The sequence below is a fragment of the Condylostylus longicornis genome, unplaced genomic scaffold (genome assembly GCF_029603195.1).
Source record: "Condylostylus longicornis isolate FDR11 unplaced genomic scaffold, ASM2960319v2 ptg000001l, whole genome shotgun sequence".
Classification (NCBI taxonomy): Eukaryota; Metazoa; Arthropoda; class Insecta; order Diptera; family Dolichopodidae; genus Condylostylus; species Condylostylus longicornis.
The window spans coordinates 6,649,131-6,672,140 of NW_026577970.1; the positions used below are offsets into that span (position 1 = coordinate 6,649,131).

Below are 23,010 nucleotides of genomic sequence, written 5' to 3' on the forward strand. Positions count from 1 at the left end.
GTCAACACTTGAACAATATTGTTTACAGGCGATTAATTTGATCTTATAGCTTTAATAATTAAAATAATTAAAAGTGATTAGACAATTTCGAATTGATTATGCAACATTTTATTATGTCTCTAATTCATCTACATTTAAGGCGCTCAGCACATTAGTGGCCTACTTACAAAAATGAAATTTCGAGTAAAATGCGACTGAAATATTTAATTTCTAAGACAAAAACGAACTTATGTCAAAATAGACTGAAAAGAGGAGTAAACTAAGTATTTTGAAAATGTAGAAAAATTCTTTTTTGAACATATGCTCTATTGAACATAGTACCTCACTTTTGCAAAAATGTTGAATAGGCCACTAATGTGTTGAGCGCCTGATTTGTCCTTCTCATCTTTCGAACAGTTCATAAGACATTGAATACACAGCTTTATCAAAATCATCTTCCATATCCAGCATGAAGCTGATAGCTTCTTCCTGTACTTTATGTGGCTTCTCAATTTCTGTCACCAAATTTTGTAGGGAAGCAATTGGTGATTTTTCCAATTGATTTTTATGCAATACGTGTAATTTCAATGCCTCATCCCTAATAAACCAGTATTTCTTGCATCGCTTTAAGAAAAAATAACGTGAGACTTATATTTAAATAAGTTCTGATGGTTGCTCAGTGGCCTAGTAACTTTCGATATACAACTATATACCAATGTACATAATAAGTATGTGATTTGTAGAGTTCTGACTTAATATATCTCAGAAAATTCTAATGTGTTTGATTAAAACACGAATACTTGGTCGGTTGCAATTACTTTTCTATATAGCAGCGGTTTGTTTGCACAGGTCTCGTTGCTGGGTGCTGCTATAAACGAATAACAATCTTCATATTTCTTAATAAATGAACATTACTGTCTACACTAAAAAATATCAACTTTTCAAATTCCAATTTGTTTTCGACATTGTTTTCGAGGCTTTTGAAACTCGCAAGCAATCACTAATATTTAATGTAGTTAATACTAAAACAAATACATGCATACATATATACATTTATACACACATTGGATAATATTTTAAATTATGTAAAAAAAAGAAAAGGTTTAGTGGAGGGAAACTAAGTTAATTTAAAAGAAATTGCCTAAATAATTATGAGAACTAAGCAAAAAAGAAGAAAAAAATTAAGGAATGAGGCTACTTATTAGATTGAAACTGTAGTTTTCTTGTTTTCATTTTAAATGAATTGATGAGTGTTTGCTTTTCCCTTATTTCATGTAATTTTTTTTAACGCGTTTTTTTTTCGTGTGCTATCCGTTGTATTCAAATATTTTTGGGAAAACGAGTTCTTGACCTTTTTTTTCAGTTTTTGTCCCTAAGGGATAAATTTTGTTTATCTTGAATTTTTTTTTTCCAGTTGATTCTATTATTTCTCTTTCATAATATACGACGTTTGCAAATTTACCCGTAATGTATACAAACAAGAGCACTCAAACGGCCTGCATTTAGAAAAGTCTTTTATTTATTCAGTTTTTTTTTTTGCACTTCTTCCATTTTCAATTAATGACAAACCCTTGAATTCAATGAAAAACATACCAATGAAATGTGACATTTTTGAAAAGAACAAAAGAAAAATCTTAATTATTTTCAATTCCGTGTTGTTGTGTTGTTTTCTCGTTTCTAATATAAAACTGAAAAACTGCTGCAAACACAAAGCAAATTTAAACTTCAACTTTTGGTATGAAATAAACTACCGCTACTATTAATGATTTCATGGAGCAGCTTGGAAAAAATTCAATTCTTCTAACAAATTAAATAAGTTCTAATAGACGAAAATAAATCTTCGAGGGATCATAGCAAACCTATTTATCCTTTGTTGCGCGTAGCTGCTTGCAAAAAAGTTGCCATATATTTTTGTCTGCGGTCATGAGCAGTATAAAATCCGTGCAGATGAAAAAAAAGAAATAAAAAAATCATTAATGCTACAATGACTTCTAATATAAAAGTACTGGTGGATCGAAAATGAGATTTCACAACTGAACTACGATTAGTAAGAACCGACTGCTTTCCTACTGATCGTTACTCAATTAGCTCTGAAAAAGAAGAAATAAAGAATGTTATCCAAAATTCCAAAAAGCCCTTTTACAAAAACTAAATATTTCAATACAAACACTTTTCTCACAAGAAAAGAGAATTGGCATGGTCCTTATCACGGTCCTTAAATTGCACTTGTTCACACATCCGAAAAGACGTTACTTTGCTTTTGTTACCACTTTACAGAAAGGACTCTTTTGAAGTTACAGTCCGAAAGTTATTTAGAATAGACAAAACTCATATACCTTAGAGCTTTTTGGAATACGCTTATTCCGCTGTTTTTTTTTCCTCGATATTTGTAGTATTTGCTGATTCCAATCTAAATTTTTATCCATTATAAACTAGAAAGTTTACTCATCCATAAAAAGACTCTTTAATTTTATAAATCTTTTGAAAAGATTTTGAACAGAATTGAATGCCACAGTGTTTTTTTTTTTCAAAAAGAAATTGTATTGTAATTGACCCAAAACTGATACTTGAAATATTGGCAAGAGGCCTAATATATTTGGGGTTGAAAATTAATTTTTACAAAATTTAAGAAAACCTTCATTAACTTTTTAGAAATTTTAGAAAAAATTCTGTCCTGAATTTTAAATGTATGCAAATAAAATGTTTTTTTTTTGTAATACAAAAATTATTTATAATGGGATTGTATAATTTTACTCTAAATTTATTCTGCTCTTATTGTTCACTAATTTAGAATTTTTTGAAATGTAATTGCTAATTACATTTAAAATATAATATGCAAATATGTAGAGATTTATATGTAAAATACATCATTTTGGAATTAATTGCAAATATTTATTTTTCTGGTCATAGTTTTTATGTGCGTTCAATATTCAAAGAGACTAACAGATACTATAATATTGAAAAAATCGGGAAGCGTGCCTATGTGCGACATTCTATTCTTAAACTCAATCCTTTCATTACCAAAATTTTGAAATATTTGAAATGCAAAAATTCGAGTAAATTTAAAAAATTTTACACTGTCGCTGAAAACCTCATGTTAAAGAAGTTTGATTGAGAGCAATACTGGCAACACAATAAATTTATAAGGATTGTAAAAGCTCTTCTAGTATAATGAAAGCTTTGTGAGCTTTCATTATACTAATTGCCCTCAAATTCCAAAAATATATTCCAGACTACTTTTAAATAAAGGGAGACTTCAACAGTTTTAAATAATGGAAGACATTCTATTCTACCGCAATAGTGAGGATGATGAGACATTCTATTAAGCAATGGAGAGGATTATGTCAAGACTTAAGATTTCTAACCAAAATATTATAAAGGCTCAGCAACAACATACATAGTTTTTTTAATATTATCTATTAGCATATGTTAAACATCAACAGTGGAACAGGCAATATCAGAGTGTTTAGAATAAATATTAATTGAAATATCTTTGAGTAATGAAAAATCTTTCTTTTCTTGTAACTGAATGTAGTATGAAGTCAAATCATTACAAATCTAATATGATAATTAGTACAAATAATGTGCTTTTGAGGATTTTATTATACAAAATCGTCCTTGTTTGTATTTTGATATATTCTAATAGAAATTAAGAACTATATAAGATTTTCTAGAAATTTTACCACATTTTATAGAGTCATAAACTTTAAATATCATGATTAATAGCTATCATTCTCAATTTTGTAAAAATAATTTATTTCCACAATCTTTATTCCACAATATGTAATCGAATCTGTATATGGAATAATATCGTATTGTACTAGATTTTCAAATAATCTTAAGTACTTATTTTTATATTTATACATGAGAAATGTAAGCATATATCAAAAATTAAAATTTTAATGCATAGAATATAGATAACAAGATATTTCTTATCTATACAAACAACATTTATATCGAAAATACATAATAATTTTCATTATGTTATTATACAAAAAATCTATAGAAAATTTCCATCTTCGTTTGTAATATTCACAAAATAATTTATTAAGAATTGCTTTAACATTTTATCATTATGTATATAATTAGTAATTTGACTATAAACACCACGGTGGCAGAAAATTATGTTAATGATATTCGGGGGCTAAAAGAATCCCGAAATGCCGATAACGATTTTCAAATTAGAAGTAAAAGATGTTTTGTCGAATTATTTGGGAAGTATACTATCAAATGATGGAGATTCCATAAAAGATTGCGAGCATTAACAAAGAACCATTGGCTTCTGACTAACTGTCTTGAGAGAACAAGACAACGCAAAGTGTGAAATCTACATTAGTATATGAAAGCGAAATTTGACTAACAAAGAAAAACATGAAAAGAACAAATATTCGAAAAATGAATAAAAATAGTATACGGATTATTCTGGCCGCAACTAATAAATAACAACGAAAATTGAATAATAGTAAAAGAAGAGTGAATCTGGAAACCATGATCAGAAATTTAAAGAATGGCTCAAAACAGAGGATAACATATAAGCAATGTGGTAGTAGGTAGCCCTATGTTCTATACGACATTGAATAAAGAAAAAGGTTATTTCTCTAAAGTAGTCGTGATTTGGAAATTTCCTTACATTCACTTGCATTCAAAACCAATAATCCGTACTTCTGATTTGTCACTCTTCCGGGCATGCATTAAAAAATAACTGAGGCTTTCTTAAGAATTCTGCCAAATAGTAGCAACCATCGTGGAAATTAATTAACCACCGCACTAAAATTTTGTAATTCCATTTCTTCCCTTTCCTTTCACATATCATTTGAAAGTGGTAAGGAATTAAAATCATCTTTTTTGGAAAAGGATTCATTATAGAAGAGGCTTTCGATTGCAAAATTCGATTAATGCTATTTACAATTGAATCTGGATAAAAGGGATTAGGAAAATAGCATGATGTTTATAAGAACCTATATATGGGTTTAATAGGTAAGATATGGGTTTCTTTTTGTAAATAAAATTTCTAATTTTAGAAAAACTACCATTGTGGTCATTTACCAAAAGTAAGTAAGTAAGTAGATATTTTAAAAACTTTTAATTATCAAGTTTTTTTTAACAATAAAATTATTTATTCTATCTTAAAGTCGAAGGTGTATACATATGTATGTATGTACGTACGAGTATATAATTTTAAAAAAGTTTTTTAAATATTATTTTTAAGGAAAAAAATTTTTTAAATTTTCTGGTAAGAAAATTAGAAATTATATATTTTTTTGCAAAAGTTTATAATAATACACAGAGAAAAAAATAAAAGTAATTTTTACTAAGTACATATTCATTCATGTATCTAAAGTCATAGAATGCTTATGTTTGCATAATAAAGGATCTGATAAAAAATAAGAATATAATAATAACCTATTTTTTTTCTGTTTTTTAATAAAAATGCATTCTATATTCAAAAACTAACATTTTATCTTATTTGTATGCTAATTCATATTAGTTTTATTCTATATCAAAAATATATATATACATATAGACCTGTACGCAAGTAGTTTATATGCATTACACTTTTGTTCTAATACACAAAACCAATAAAATAAAAGTACCACACAGGTATAGGTAGGTGTTTTACCTCTATTCATTTCATACCCCAACATATACACACATACAAAGGTACATTAGAAAATTTTGTTTAATATACTTGTAGATGTTAATTTTTCCAAAAACTCTAAAATATTCACAATAGAAGAAACTTTTTTTTTTATTTTTTGGTTTTTTATGATTTCTTGTCGAATATCAACATAATAATAATGAATAAAAATTCAGTAACAAAAGAACGTCTTTATTATATGGTTTTCTTTACACATAAAACATATTCCTATACATACATAAATAATATATAAAAACAATGTATATACGTATATGTACATTTTGCCTAACTATATCATTAAAATCTTGTATTATTACAGAAATAATTTTTGAAATTGGTTTTAGTTTACCTTTTTATCTACATAATATGCATGGAAATAACATATTATAATATAAAACTTTGTAAGAGAGAGAAAAAAAAACCTGGGAAAAAAATCCTGATGTGGTCAACTCATAACCGACATCATTCTATTCTGAGCCTTATACATTTAAGTTCCAATCTAAATCTGGTTTTATTAATTAAAAGAAAATCTTGCAGAAAATTATTATTCATGCACAATTTTCTTCAAACACTTATATCAAATTTTTGTAAATTTATAGTAACTTCTTACAAGCTGTATGTCCTCTCTATACCCATAACTACTTGATTCCTAGTAGAGACCAGTTATTCAGAGTCCGATTTTCCCTGAAAAAATTACTACTTTACTTTATTAACCAGTACTTTAAGCCAAAAATATAAATTCGGATCATTGGATTTCTGAGCCCACAGAAATATTCCTAATATTTCCGAAAATTTTATTCATTTATTGTTTTGACACCGAGAATATTGAAATATGAATAGGTAAAATATCATTAGCCATTTCAGTATAAAAACTTATTTCAGTAAAATTTTGTCGAAAATGTTATTTAGTTTTCTTTCTCTAGAAAACTTGTAGGCTAATTATTCATGTGTACCCATATTTTTATTTTAAATTTTTGCGTACCCATATTTTTATTTTAAATAATCAAAAATGTAAAATCGGTTGGCCGTTCCAGAGTTTATGAATTGCAACATACTCTAATAGCGGATCAACTGTAATGAATAAACACCTCGAGAAGAATAATTTTCAGGTAAAAATTTTCATTAAAGTCAGCAATTTTCTGATATACAAACAAGCAGAGAGAAAATAATTTATTTATATTTCAATAGTTCGGTGACATGTAAACTTTATTGCTATCACAATACCTATTTTATGAAATACAATCGGTAAAAAATAATTGTTTATGTATGCAACCAAATAAAAATCATTCATCTGATCTAAACTTGTATTTAACATTTTGATAAATTCAAAAATTAATAATTATATCCATTCATCAATATTGTAACATTCAAGATGATTATTTTTCCTTAAAATTTTACATTATAATTTTATTATGTAATTATTTGAGTTAAATTTTCATTATAAATTTGATATAATTTCAAAAACAGGTGGTCTTTCATTCTAATTTGTAGTTTCTGTAAATTGCATATTTTCTACATTATGGTATACATACATACATACAATAATTAAACAATGCAAATTGAGATAAAAAATTTTATATTAAGTATGCACAAGTTATCCATTTTCTATTTTGAAAAGCAGACTGAAAATGACCATTTGAATTAAACAATTATTATTAAAATTTTTGGAAAATTTTCATCATTTCAAATATAATTTAAAATTGTATAATTATGTTAAGAAATCTTAGCTCATAATTGAGCAATGTCTTTTAGGAGCACAATAATACCTCAAACCATTCTACGAGTAAATGTAGTTGGAGTGAATTGAAAAAATTCTCACATTCCATACAAAAATTTTAAGTAATCTGCAAGAATAAATGTGCATAACTATTTTTTTCAACTACTTGTAATGTTCAAAGTAAGTGTAATGTCGCGAAAGTGGTAAGTGACCAGAAAAGAACGCATCCAAAAAAAAAACGAGAAAATATGTTTTTAATGAGTAATTTCACTCAAATAACTTTCTACATTAAATTTTTTCGCTCCCTCTTTCTTTATCCTTCTTCTTTCTTCTTTCATCATTCTTCTTTCTTCTTCCTTCTTTCTTCCTTCTTCGTTCTTCTTTCTCCTTTCTTCTTTCTTCTTTCTTTTTTCTTCTTTCATTTTCTTCCTTCTTTTTTCTTCCTTCTACTTTCTTCTTTCTTCTCTCTTCTTTCTTCTTTCTTCTTCTTTCTTCTTTCTTCTTTCTTCTTTCTTCTTTCTTCTTTCTTCTTTCTTCTTTCTTCTTCTTCTTTCTTCTTTCTTCTTTCTTTTTCTTCTTTCATTTTCTTCCTTCTTTCTTCCTTCTTCGTTCTTCTTTCTCCTTTCTTCTTTCTTCTTTTTCTTTCTTCTTTCTTCTTTCTTCTTTCTTCTTTTTTCTTTCATCTTTTTTCTTTCCTCTTTCTTCTTTCTTCTTTCTTCTTTCTTCTTTCATCTTTCTTCTTTCTTCTCTCTTCTTTCTTCTTTCTTCTTTCTTCTTTCTTCTTTCTTCTTTCTTCTTTCTTCTTCTTCCTTCTTCTTCTTTCTTTTTTCTTCTTTCTTCTTTCTTCTTTCTTCTTTCTTCTTTTTTCTTTCTTCTTTCTTCTTCTTCTTTCTTCTTTCTTCTTTCTTCTTTCTTCTTTCTTCTTTTCTTCTTTCTTCTTTCTTCTTTCTTCTTTCTTCTTTCTTCTTTCTTCTTTCTTCTTTCTTCTTTCTTCTTTCTTCTTTCTTCTTTCTTCTTTCTTCTTTCTTCTTTCTTCTTTCTTCTTTCTTCTTTCTTCTTTCTTCTTCCTTCTTTCTTCCTTCTTTCTTCCTTCTTCGTTCTTCTTTCTCCTTTCTTCTTTCTTCTTTCTTTTTTCTTCTTTCATTTTCTTCCTTCTTTTTTCTTCCTTCTACTTTCTTCTTTCTTCTCTCTTCTTTCTTCTTTCTTCTTTCTTCTTTCTTCTTTCTTCTTTCTTCTTTCTTCTTTCTTCTTTCTTCTTTCTTCTTTCTTCTTTCTTCTTTCTTCTTTCTTCTTTCTTCTTTCTTCTTCTTCTTCATTTTCTTCCTTCTTTTTTCTTGTTTCTTCTTTCTTCTTTCTTCTTTTTTCTTCCTTCTTGTTTCTTCTTTCTTCTTTCTCCTTTTCCTTAGCATCTTTTATCGGAGTTCCACTGTATATCCAAAGAAATAAACAAACGCAAATAAATATTGTTTACATTTTAAACTTTTAAAAGTCATTTTATATCTCTAATAAATTGTGACAAAAAACGTTTCAAAAAATATAATTGCTTTTCAAATAAAAAAGGATATGTCATTTATCTTAAATACTTACAAATATAAATAAATACAATTAGTTTGATAATAAAAAAAAATATTTCTTAAAACTTTATTGGTTAAATATGTATTTCAATATGTACAATTAGTATAGAAAAATTCAAAATATTTGAGATAATTTTGAATGAAAAAGTTTTGATTTCCCATAGATTCTTATAATATTGATAAAAGTGTTAAAAGGATATTGTATAACTATTTTGTAGAAAAGTATTTAATATTGTTATTAGTTTTATTATATTGATCACAAAGATATTACAATATTTATTTTAGTTTCAATATTAAAAAATACATGCTTATTTTGTTTTGAAAAGTTTTTTATTATAAAATTCCAAAAAAAAGGACAAAAACTCTTACATAATATGTTAGGTGTAATAAAAAAAAGTAATACATTGTGCTTTTTTTTTACAATTTTTTTAAAAGGTAAAAAAGATAAGATAAATTTTTTTCTTTTCGACAAATTTATTTTGAAAAATCAAAATAATTTTGCCATTGTTAAAAATATTAGAATTTTTCCATATTCTCACATAAAATAAATTTAAATAATAAAAAGTTTTTGATAACTAGAATCAGGATATCTAAATATTTATACTACTTGGCTCATACGTGCAAATTTCCTTGCGCAAATTATTATTTCTTGTTAATAAAGAAAATATTGGGCTGAGATTTTTACTAAAATGGTGAACTAATTTCAAATTATAACTACAAATATGGATTCTTTTTATTTAAAAATAACACTTGTAAATGATAGAGAATTTTGGCGTAGGAAAAAGCACAGCCTGTGGATCTCACGAGCTTCTTTCAATATCACCCGCTTCTACAAGAAGACGATATGGTTAATTAAATTATACAGACATCTGTATAATTTAAGAAGTATTAAAAAATTTTCCAAAATTTTTAAAATCTTTTACTGCGTTTTCTGGCTAAACTAGAAAATATAAAGAGTGTTTTTAATTAAAAGTGAAATAAAGGTTCCTCTATTTCATGTTTAGTATAAACGTTAGTCTCTGGCTCCTATAAATTTTCGAATTTCAAAAAAAAAATCCCAAATACCGTAATGATGTTGAAAAAAATACAACTCTTTTAAATTATTAATGAAAATAAATTGAAAACTTTTATATAAGCATTTAACATAAATTATTATTAGCCCCATGTTATATTAATTATTTATGTATGTAAATGTATTCAATACAATATGTAAATAAAAATAATATGCATATACACCTATATAATATAAACGTATGTGTACATGGTCATTACATTACACTTGTAAATAATGGTGTTCACTGCTTTCTATATATAGTTTTTTTTTTAATTTTAAAACCTTATACACTTATGTACATAAAATTTACATAAGTACAAATAAAATAAAATTTGTTTTACAAATTTTCAAATTAAAATGTACAAATTTATATGTATACATATTTGTTAAATTTAATTGTATAGATGTTTGTAGTTAAATAAAGATAAATACCCCGTTTATTGACATGAATGTGGGTGAAGCAGAAAAAAAGGATTCATTTTATAAAATAAACCATTATTTAATTGGACAAAACTAACTGACATGAATACGTTAAAAATGTCTGTTGTTCTTTAGGATTTGCATAAGTTATTTTGGTTGTTTTCTTTTTTCTTTTTGAAAAAATTTAGATATTATATATTAAAAATTTACAGGGTGTTTTAATTACAAATTCATATTGTCTATATACAAAATAAATACTCGTATAAATAGCAATAAAACTTTTCTGAACATTTTTATAGTTATGATCGGAGTTCTCCTTAAAGATTATGGCATTTAATTGTTGTTTTTTTTTATTCTCGAACAGAATCTATAACTTCATTATTGTTCTGAATATAGATCTACAGTTCATATTGCTATTCCTTATTGACTTAATTTCCAAAATATATGGATTTATAGAAATCTTTCGTTATTATTTTGATAATAAACCAATTATAGTTTAAAATATACACAAGGCTGCTAACAGTGTTTCCATCTTGCATTATATTATAGATTTCTACAAAAATAAAAATTAGTTCAATTGTGGAATTCCAGAAGACCATAATTGGAAAGCGGATTAGTATACATACATATATGAACAAGAATGTGACTTGGTTATTGAAAAGGTTAAGCTTGGTTATGGAAATGGGAATTTCTTCATACAACTGCAAAATAGATGGATGGCGTAATCAAAGGAACGAGTTAAAGGTATAAAAATTAAAAAATTTTTCTCCTCGAACTGGAATCGAACCAGTGACCTACAGCTTTCTAGACAGACGCTCTACCATCTGAACTACAAAGGTATGAAGAAATTGCCTTGTAATCTACATGATTACAAAGTATTGCTTACATAGATGCCATTTAATTTTTCTTTAACATATGCCGTAAGGCAATATCCTATTATTTCGACTAAATATTTCCTATAGCGTTTTGAATTCGTTTGACTATCATCAAAATGCTACTGAATGCCACAAAACTATATTTTTGCTAGCTTCTGCCAGACCCTTTTTAAGACTATTTGTGGCCCACAATATCGTTCGTCTCAATTTCCAAAGCAATTAACTGAACAAAATATCCATAGCAGTTAATGAACTTTCCTCTTGTACCCTATAATGTGGGTAATATGGGTAATTGACAGAATTATTCCGGTTTCAAATAGTATTTTCGCCACAATTCTTTAGAACTCATTTCACTAACTATGGAATGAAATAATAGAAAATTTTAAACATACCCTGTACAAACACACACTTTTTTTTAAACATTAACATGCAATATCCTTATTAAATAGAATACATATAAAATGTTTTTGAAAATTTAATGAACATTATTTCGATATTTGTATAACACAATGCGAACGCATGCTTTATGTATATAACGGGTAAAATACTCAAAATGTGAATAATTACCAAATTTTTTTTCATATTATATACATACATAAATAATGCATTTATATTTAAAATTTATTTTTTTCGTTAGTCTTACTTAACTTTGATATAAAATAAATAATAAGAAAAGGATTTCATTTTTTAAAAACTTAATATTTTTATTTCATTTTGAAATTATTTAATATTACATTAGATGTGTAAATATAAAAGTATAAAATATTCATACTGGTTACAATTAAATTAAAAACTAGCTGTAGATATTATGCCAAAGAAAAGAAAAAACTCCGAATGTGTATTTAATTTACAAATTTTACAATTCAAATGAGAACCTTATCTACCACATTATTAAAATATAGAATGCACATCTAGCAAACACAAAGGATTTTTTAATTATTCCTTTAAATAAAAAAAATGTTTTAAAATTTTTAAAATTTTTCATTTGAATAAGTTGTGATAAAATATTAGAAAAGAATAATATGGTAATTTAGATTTCAATAATTTTTATCTAAATGTAAATTTTTAGGTACCTATGTAATTTTAAAATTAAATTTTATATTTAATATTTTTCTCTTACCTGTAATTTAAAATTCACAGTATTCTCTTTTTTTCCAGCAAAATTTAATTTAATGCAATCAAAAACAATGAAATCTTCATAAACCATATTTGCTTTCCAAACTACACTAAATTTTGAATTTACATTTTGCTATAATTAATTTCTATTCACAATAACTAGTTCACAATAAGTTAATTGTAAATATTAAGTGTTATAAAGAATTCAATACTAAATGCAAATATTGTGCTAAATATGATAGCTAAAATTTCTGTGTGGGAATTGCACATGAAAGTAAAAAAAATTGACTACTTTTAGGGGCAAAAAAATTTTTTTTTTCTCAGAACGCAATAATATCGCATAGCTAGTAATAAATTTTTTAATTTTCATTCGTTCTCTAAAACTACTTACAATATGCCACCTAGTTATTTAATTCAACAAATTTAAAAATCGTTTATTTCTAAAATAATATTTAACTTTAGAAACGATATATGAATCACTGCCTTTGAATCATCAGGCAGCAAAGAACGCAAAATACTTTTTAAGTATACATATCGCATAAAAGTAAGCATTTAAAATTGCTTACCCGTCCAATTTGATTAATTTCCAGTGATTCTAAAACTAGATTTATTTATGATATTGTTAAAATAACTAAATCGAGTATAAATGGGCCATAATTGGGCAACAGTATTTTATATAATGTGCTCATTTTTGAAGAACTTTAAATAAAGAAAAATAATTTCTTCATATGTCTTCAAAGTTGAAAGAACAGTTGAACGCATTGTAATAATTAAAATGCGAGTCTCCCGCATTAGAACAAAAATAAATAGATGTGGTTAGTTGAATGTACTTACCTAATAGAATGCTACTAATGAGGTGCAAAAATCAAAACCTAAAAATTCATGAGGAATTCATTTTTTTCGCTAATTACGTTCTCAAATCGTTCATATTATTTTTGTTTTCTCTTCATTGTATGAATTATATAAGAATTAATTTTAAAATATATAAAATATGCAGGGTCTGAAAAGTTTCCGTTATTTGTTATACTGCGTCTTATTTGTTTTTGTTAGGCTAGAAAAGAATCGCAATAACAAGCGCATTACAATTATAGAATTACACAGGTCATGTATGAAGACAGTCGAAATTGTAAGGACGACTGGTTACAAAAAAACTACTGTCTATGATGTCATAAAACGTAACCAGGAGTTGAGGAGGAAATCTCAATTGAGAAGGAATCTCAAGGGAACTTTGAGATGCACATGGGATGAAATTACCATAGAACAGTGCGTGACCATTGTCAACAATTTTCCGAAGCGCCTCTGTGCATGTATTACTGCAAATGGTGCTGAATTTGAGCATTTGTTATAAATATTTTTATTGAATATTTTTATTACTACTCTAATAAGCGTCTCCGACCAGTTAACAACTTTGATTTCTTGATCCATTTAGCAGTTCTAAGCTGAAAAAATATTTAAAAAAAAGTACGGGAACTTTTCAGACATCCTTTGTATTCAAAAATTAATTTTTGGTTACGGAACTTATCTGTTTTATCTTTGGTTATGAGATTTATCTCTTATCACTTTTGATTTTGTAGGTTTATTAAAACTGATTTAAAAACAAAAATGCTGTGACTTCAGCAAGCGACGAAATTTGACAACAGTGGATTGTTGTCAAATTTCGTCGTCTATTGTAAAATATTTTAATTTTAAAAACCATTTGTAGAAAAAAAAAATGTCCATAATTACTGTAGTATGAAACCTTTAGCGTAAAAAAATTGACATAATATTTAACATATTACGTAATGTCAAACGAGAAGGCGACGTAACTACTATATTTTTTTTCAAACAAATTTTATTTACGGCGTCAAGTCTCAGTTTGTTTTTTAACATTTTACAAACATTTACTCTTACATTTTACAAACCATTGCATCACAAAATCATCAAGACCATCTTAATTAAAACAATCTTAAATGTCCATATTAGAACACATTAAAATATTTTCTCCTTTCAAGTCTATTTATATATATACACACGTACATGTATGAAAACTTTTAACTTCCACCAAATTTATACATATTACGTAATTATGCATCCTTGAATAAAATTATTTTTTATATCTTATACTAACATAAAAATTATTAGCATACAAAAAAAAAAAAAAAACTAGTATAAAAGTAATTTGCATGATAATCAATGAATAAAATTTTATAAATTAAAAAAGGATCCTTAATTTCGATTTCATTATACATTTTGTTCTCTTCTTTTTTTTTGTTTTTTGTTACTTATGATGATTATTTAAATTTTATATCATTATTAATACCAGAACAACTAAAATTATACAAGTTAAATCAAATGTTAAAACATCTCTCTATATATGGAAATTTTTCTCTCAGTATATGAGAATTAAGAAGATAAAATAATTTTGAATGAAAATATAATTAGAAAAAAAAAACAAAAATCATAAGAAAATTTCTTAACATCAATCTCCAATGGTAAAAATTTTACAATACATTAAAACAGTCTCTTCATAGTAATGGTAAAAATTATAATAATATGTTCTCTCCTCTACTTATTTATACTCTCGTCTTCTTATACGTACAAACATACATATTATTAAAAGTTGAATAACATCCTACTGAATTATTGGCTATCATTCAAAAGTTATTATACGTTATTCAAATCAGTTTCTATATCCAGAAAATGTATTATAATGACAACATAACAACCGTCTTTTAAATAATATACACGTATATATGCATATGTATGAGTATATTATGTGCACATGAAAAAATATTATATATGCGTTCTCTATGCACGAACGAAGACAACGCATATATACACTTAGAGAACGCATACTATTTTTTTATATAGTATATATAAAATTAACAAAGAACAAATGAGACTCTATCAGCCCGTATCGGATTCTTTAAAACGACAACAAGTACTCATAACAAGCCTTGATATATATTTTCAAAAGTTCTTTGATATCAAAATGTTCTTCATAACCTTATATTTGCATAAAATTACGTGTTAAGGATAATTTTTTTTTTTTGTACTTTTTCTCATTACAATACCATTGTATATGTATGCATTTATTTGTTTATACGCATAGAGTCGTAAGAATATACTGAACTATAGAAGGAGATATGCAGAAAATGTAAACAACTTTCAATAAATATTTTGAATTTCAGAGCTTTCATTCACAAAAGATTGTTTTTTAGGGCAACACTTCGACTGTAAATTAATTGAATCAACTTATAGAATAACAAAGCGCTACGTGACGAAAATTAGTTAGTTTTGGCGAAATACGAGCTATTCTCTCTCCTATTTTCTCTTGTTTTTTTTTTCCCATTTATGGAAGATATATAAAGAATGTACTAGTTGAAGAATGGGCTTGTAACAGCAAAAATTCCATACGATTTAGTAAGTAGAAATGTAGAAAACGCAATTGTCATTAAAAGTTTCCAGGTCCTGAATAGCCCTCAAAATTTTTTTGATATTAATAGCAAGTCACCAAATTACATTGGAATACGGAACACCGGCCAAATGGTCATAAAATGTTATACATATTTTCTCCGGAAACTTTTAAAATTGTCCTTAATTTTGGAAAAATAAAAAGAAAATTTCTACCGGACTTCGCCCAATATATAGTTTTGTGACATGTTAATCAATTTTATTTTTAAATTCAATTTATTTTCAGTAGGTTCAAAATACTACGCATACATAACAAGACTTATATTTCGTCAACTTTTCAATTCTGTTTGTAAGAATTGCAAAACTAAAATAATGTCCATTTGTGAAATCTTCTTTAACACATTTATTAATTTTCACCCTATATAAATCCATTTTAATCCAGTATATAGTCATGTTAAATATCCTAGATTTGAACAAGAATATTCTCTGTACTTCATAGTTAAGTTTATTTTTATTTTTGTTCTCTCTTTTCTTTATTTTAGATATTTTTTCATTCCTTTCTTGTCACTTTCTCCATAATGTTTTTATGTCGTCAATAACAGAAGCAATGCATAAAGATAAGGTTCTCTTTATGTTTATTAGTTTTATTCAACTTAAAATGTGTTCTAATGCTAAACATATAATGAGTCAATACCATATATAGATACGAGAAGCAATGAGAATATTATGCAAAGTGTTATCATCTCAATTTTTGATGTTTTTTACATTTTTATTTAGTTTTACATATTTTCTGTTTTCCTTCTTTTTTTTCATTATTTAGATGAGAAGTACCTTGAAAAAAATGATTTTTTTTTTTGTTGGACATAGATTAAATTTCAGGATTTCGAATTGCGTAAAAGTTTCAAATATATACAAGAATTACCAATAAAAATTCGCCATAATTTAGAAAATTTTCAAAGTTATTCTCTTTAAAAATGCAAATTAAAATTGTATATGTATTTGAGTATAGCATTTTCTAGTTATTTTACAACATAAAATTAATCTAGTTACATAGCTACATACGTTTATAAAATACTATATCAATAAGCATAAGATTAGATTAGATTATTCGTTGAATGGTGTATTGACTATGGAATTAGCACTTCAGCTGTTGTGCTGAAATGTTTATTTGGAATTGAATTCAATTTTATGAAATATTTAAATAAGTTATTTTAATTGCTAAAATATATTAGATCTAAATTCAATGTCAGCTGATGTAAAACTCGAAGGTGAATAGAGTCACAAATAACATTTTACAGAAAAATAAATGCTCGAATTCACCTCTCTACAGCATAAGTAGATAGTCACTTAATGATATGAACACTTAAAATTGAGTTCATAACCAACAAAAGTGTAGTCAATTACTTTCTGTACAGATGAACAGTAAAAATAAAGAAAAAATTATTTATTTAGTTACTTGAAATAGAAATTTGATGCATTTTATAATATTAAAGGTTTTCATTTGTTTATTCTCTCAATATGTATTTAAATTATTTCGAATTTCCTAATCATCCTATAAATATGCAATAATATTTTATTTCAATACTGCATTATTTTATTGGTAAAAAAGTATCCGTCTGTCTACTGGCATGAAAGCAATTATATCAGACATAAGTTCATTTTTAATTAAGATTTCTCTTTATACTTTTAGTCTACTAAAATAGAATAATTCCTACTTCTCTATATAGTACCTTTAATTCCCCTAATATTTTACTAATTTAAAGCACTCAAATAATTCAAAGCACGTGCCCAAAATTGATTTAAATTTAATTCTATACCTAAAAATATCAATAAACTCAATCCTCTATTTGTTACTAATCTCTCATTGTTATAGACAAATCTCCTTGTTAGTGGTAAATAAAAGAGTCCAGAGATTAAGAAGACTTAAAGTATTGAAAATGATTAATATACTATAATTTTAAACTTATTGAAAGAAATTTCGCTTAAAGCACCCCCAACATAAAGGCAACTTCACGATAATTAAAATAGAAATACAATTATCATTATAAATCTTTGCTAAAAATGTTAGTCATCTTAAAATTATGTTTTTTCAGCAGCCCATTAAAATTATTACCATCAAAAATATGATTTTGGAAACAAATAAAAAAATTCTTTCTTAAAGAAAAATATAAAGATTAAATTTCAATTATTTTATTTACTTAAAATATTAGGCATGTACTCTGTTTCTGAAATAAAAACAAAAATATAATTTAAATTTTTGAAATTCCAACCAAAATAAAAGAAAACGAATCCCTTCTTTCTTTTCCTCACTAACTTCACACACAAACTCTATATATTTTCTTCTAATTCATTCACCCAAAAATTGTTTAATTAAAATAAAAACATTTTAATCCTAGGTGTTATCTTATCTACAAATTTTCTAAATAAAAAGCCCAAAAAAATGTCAAGGGAGCGGGGGGGGGCTAAAAACAAGAATTTTTCATTGTAAATACCTGAAATCTTTAGAAAAAATAAAATTTAAAGGAGATTCATACCTGAATTATTCACGTTATTTGGTTTTATGTACTAATTTTCTTCGTTATTTCGGATTATTCCATTGCGTTAAATATAAAAGTCGGAAAAAATTTGATTTTACGGATGAATTAGAAAAAGGATATTTTATTTTTTGTTTTTCTTCTCGTTCTTATCGTTGTCATCATCGAAATGAAAACAAAAATATATACACATATATAATTTTCCCCCCTGAATTTCTACTATACACAAACCAAAAATTATAACAAAAAATAAGTAAAAACACAACAAAAAAAAATAAGTGAAACATTGAAAATCTGTTCCACAGGACTTTTTGGGCACCTAAGTAATTGTGATAGGTAAAGGTAGAAAAAAACAGAAAAACAATTTTAACAACAGTTACTGCTAGTTTAATATGACACCAGTTAATGTAAAAAAATTTTTCAAGAAAAATCGTGTTAGTGATATCCACCTTTCCCCAACCACACCCCATCCCACCCTTCCATTTTATCAAAATAAAAAAAAAATCAAAATATTAGAACGTTGACTGTAAAAAATAATAAAAATGAAGGGGACACAAAAATAATTTAAATAAATTTCAAATAAATGTCCAAGAATTAATGATGAAATTTTATGATCCGTTTTAATGGAATCAAGAGACTTCTGTTTTACTTTTGGAATTAAAGAGGATTATATTATAGGCGTCATCAATGGGAAGAAGTAATTTAGGTTTCAAGTATTTTTATAACATAAAAAGAAAAAAAAATAATAATAATAATTTTTTTTTTTGTCAATTTAAAATGAAATTTTTTTTATTAAAAAAAATAGATGAAATAATTTTTGAGATGAATAAAAAGTTTCTTTAATTTTTAACGATACCCCGAGTGGAGTAAAAGAAATTTTAATTTTAATTGGGAAGGTACAAGGGTTTATTGCATTGTCGTTCCATATGCTTTCTTTGGAAATATTTGATTAAGTTTAATTCTGCAAGTTTCGGAATTATATTGAGAACTAGAGAGTTAAACGGAATTCGTGGCTCATTAGTAACCTAGCCATATATGTAAATCTAGAACAGTATTGTGAAGTTGTAATAATATGGCGAAATATATAATAAATACAAATCTTTGTGAGCCAGAAATCGTGAATGGCAAGGCCATAAAATTGGAAATTTTTTTCTAACCTGACTTGGTGCAACTCAATGAAACCGATAGTCAAACATAATTTCTAGAGTTTTATAAAATTTCTTTAAAGTTAGTAAGTTGTACAAATTCATTTCATTGATAATTATTTCACAGAACCTTGTTTTGGGCCTAAGACCTTCCGTTATTAAAAATTCCGTTATATTGTGAGGAAAACTTGAAGAACTCTTTAATATCTTTTGAACGGTATTATGCATGTTTATATTTTTGATAATCCACGCTTTTCATAAAACTTTATTGTGACCTGAAATCGAGTAAATTAATTTTCGAAAAAGTGCCAAAATAAAAAACAAACTACTTTTTGAGTTGTTGCTTCATACTGGGCGATTTTTGTCTGTTTTTGTCTGCTCTTTGTTTTGAGTCTCATAACTTATCGGAAGCTACCTGATTTCTTTACGCGATATTTTAATTGAAATTATGTGCTCATTTCGCCTTTATAAAATAAATATATTTTATACCTAATATAAGTTATAGTTTTCTCAACTTTATAGTATTCAAAATTTCTCAATAGTATATACTCCACCAATAAGTTCACTACTTTTCACATGTAAGACTCCCATGTTTTAAAAGTTCTTTCTTTCTTGTAATCATTTCATTTATGAGTGACAACTCGTAAATTTTTCATCAAGTTCACATTGGGTTTTGCGTTTATTTGATATTTATATTATCAGCTAATATAAATCTATGACGTAATATAACTATCTTTGCAGCTTATAACTGTAATATGACTTTAAATATTATTCTTTATTTATAGTGAAGAGAGGAAGAAACAACAAACCGCCTGCATTTTCGTACTATTATTTTAGTTCTTCAAGTTATACGTCATGTTCTATGCAACATTCCATTCTATGCGATAGACAACTATAACTGGGAAAATTGATTATCTACAAATTTTATGAATTTCACCCATGATTTATTTAATACAACCTGATATTTTAAATTTTATAATCGAATTGATTGTCATTTTAAATTTAATTTTAAATTTTTATTAGTCAACTCAATCGCTGATTGAATGAAATGTAACCTGTTGCTTGAAAAAAGAATCCGGTTTTTTTCGTAGTCATAACAAAGCAAATAATATGTTTATAACTAATCACAAACCACAGTTCTTGTTTTATAAATTTAATGATCTATAAAGCAAAAAGTTTGATCTTGCTCATCTAGCTCGCTCATATAATCGGTTGTCAACACGCATTAAAATAATAAAAAATTTTAAATACCATTTTAGTTAGAATTGTTCAAATTTCTTTTACTTACTTTCTCTAACTTCTTGCTTAACACTTGCTTTAATTTTCAATATAGTTTCAAGATTATAAAAGTTCCGAATTCTATAATTCCATATATTTTTTTTAAATTAAATTTTAGTTTCGTTCTTAATTACAAATTTCGAAAACTTTTCAAAAATTCATAATAATTTTTTTTATTTTTAATAAAATTAAATATTAACAAATCAATTTTTAATTTTAACAATTAAAATGGCCACCACTTTATGACGAACACATAAGTTTATAAAATTATTAAAAATAATTTATTTAGTTTCGTAAAAATTAAGGAAACAAACACCATAATCTTACTAACGAGCAATCAAAAAATAAAGTTCTGTTGAGAATTTTCGAACATTTTTTTAAACCTTGCCAATGAATTAAATTTTTCAAGGCGAAAACAAAATCTTCTCCAATATTTCAATTTACGTTTATTGAACCTTTTGTCACTTAATTATTATTTACCCCTGTATTTTGTATTTTACTTCATCTACTTAATTTGTAATTGTCTTTGAAAAAGTGAAATTTGGACGTGGTGTTGTTGGATCACTATTAGAATTTGTTGTTGGTTCTGGAGATGTTGCTGAAACTAAAATTCTTGCACCTTCTAATGCTAATCCAATTTTAAATTGTGCAAAGGCATTTATTAAATTATTTCCTAATTCAATTTTTCTTCGAATAACATTTCTAGGTAGATTTCGAAAATCATATGAGACGGCATTAGACGATGTTGGTCGAACAATATTGTTGTTACTTGTTGCAGCTTTCCGAAAAGCATAAAAGAAAATTTTTAAAATTAATTTTTAATGCTTTGTACTAGATATTAAGAATTTGGAGACTTACCTTGATTTCTAGAACTAGCTATCCTAAGTAATATAAAAGAGTTGACCTCTGTTACAAAAATTATAACTAATATTATAAAAAATAACACTAATTGTAAGTTTTTCATTTCCGTATTTTTTATATTTTTTTTTAAATTTTAATGATTAAATAAAGTAAATAAAATTTTAACACCACTATATTCTAAAAATTTTAAAATTAACTTTTTATTTTATTCTTAAATTTTTGGTAATAAGTTTTTTTTTTAATAATAAATCTTATTATGCCATTCACTTATGTCCGATGTTCTAATCAAAATGAAATGACTTATTAAAATACAAAATAATTTTATTAAAAAACAAAAATCACTGATTAAAACATGTTAAAGAATCAGAACAGCATTGTGCACAAAAAACAAAAAAAAATTATGCTTGAGAACAGAAAATTAAAGCTTCTTCTTAATTCACTCTTCTATATTTTTTACACTCTCTATTTAATCACAGAAAAAAGAAGAGAAGAACATAAAGTCAAGAACGACGTAGCATTGCAAGTAAACACAAACGAGCGACAAAATAATCTCCCGTCATTATTTTTTCTCTCTCTTTAAGATCATTTCGAACAAAATTGCAAGTAAAATCGAATTAAACCAATGCTTTACAAAGTAGCACATTTTTCTTCAACCAGTTAGCATAATTTTGAAAAAAAAAAATTCATAATCTTTAATTTGAATTATTCTCATTAATAATTTACCTATAAATATACTATAATTTTTGCAGACTTTCAGGCTGAGACTTAAAAGAGTCATTAACATAATGAAATGTCTCGATGTCTAACTATTTCAGCAAAGATAAATAAAATACCGTCTACATTTTACCGTACAAATACATTTACCGTCTACCTTCAAAGTTTCCACATGATCTAAGCTATAATTTAAATTTAATATTCCAATTGATATTTTGGAACAAAAAAAATTTCTCACAAAAAATTTGCACGAACGGACACAATAGAACTAATAAGCACATTTTTATGATTTTGTTTAAAGTCTGCTCAAAATGAACTTTAAGTGAAGTATTTTACTACTACGTATAGAGCTATGAATCACGATAATTTAAGTAAAACAAATAAGAGAAGACGATAGAAAAATTTCAAGTTCAACATAAATTTTAATTACAATAAAATCACGTTTTACACTTCATTTGTTTTGGATTGTTTTCCTTTATTACAGGTGATATTACACTTTTCTGGCATCAAAGCATTTTATTCAAAAAAATATTCACAATTACCTTTTTCAATACCTGCAATAAGCATATTGAAAACTTAATAATAGATTTAGAAGTTAAAACCAAAAATTACATTTAAGTGTGAACAAATAAGGGTGCACTTGCATGAGCTTTATATTACCATTATGAGATAAAGTATTAAAAAATTTGGTATCAAACTGTTCAAAATATTT

General features: G+C 25.8%; 1 protein-coding gene across 1 annotated transcript; it reads right to left on the reverse strand.

Annotated features, from left to right (window-relative positions):
- Positions 1–21,130: 21,130 nt before the first annotated feature.
- Positions 21,131–21,754, reverse strand: LOC129618562 (uncharacterized). Its single transcript, XM_055533381.1, has 2 exons — positions 21,582–21,754; positions 21,131–21,501 (listed from the first exon to the last, which is right to left on the reverse strand). Exons 1-2 carry the CDS (start codon positions 21,685–21,687, stop codon positions 21,233–21,235), a joined length of 375 nt encoding a protein of 124 aa, XP_055389356.1. The 5' UTR covers positions 21,688–21,754; the 3' UTR covers positions 21,131–21,232.
- Positions 21,755–23,010: the final 1,256 nt, after the last annotated feature.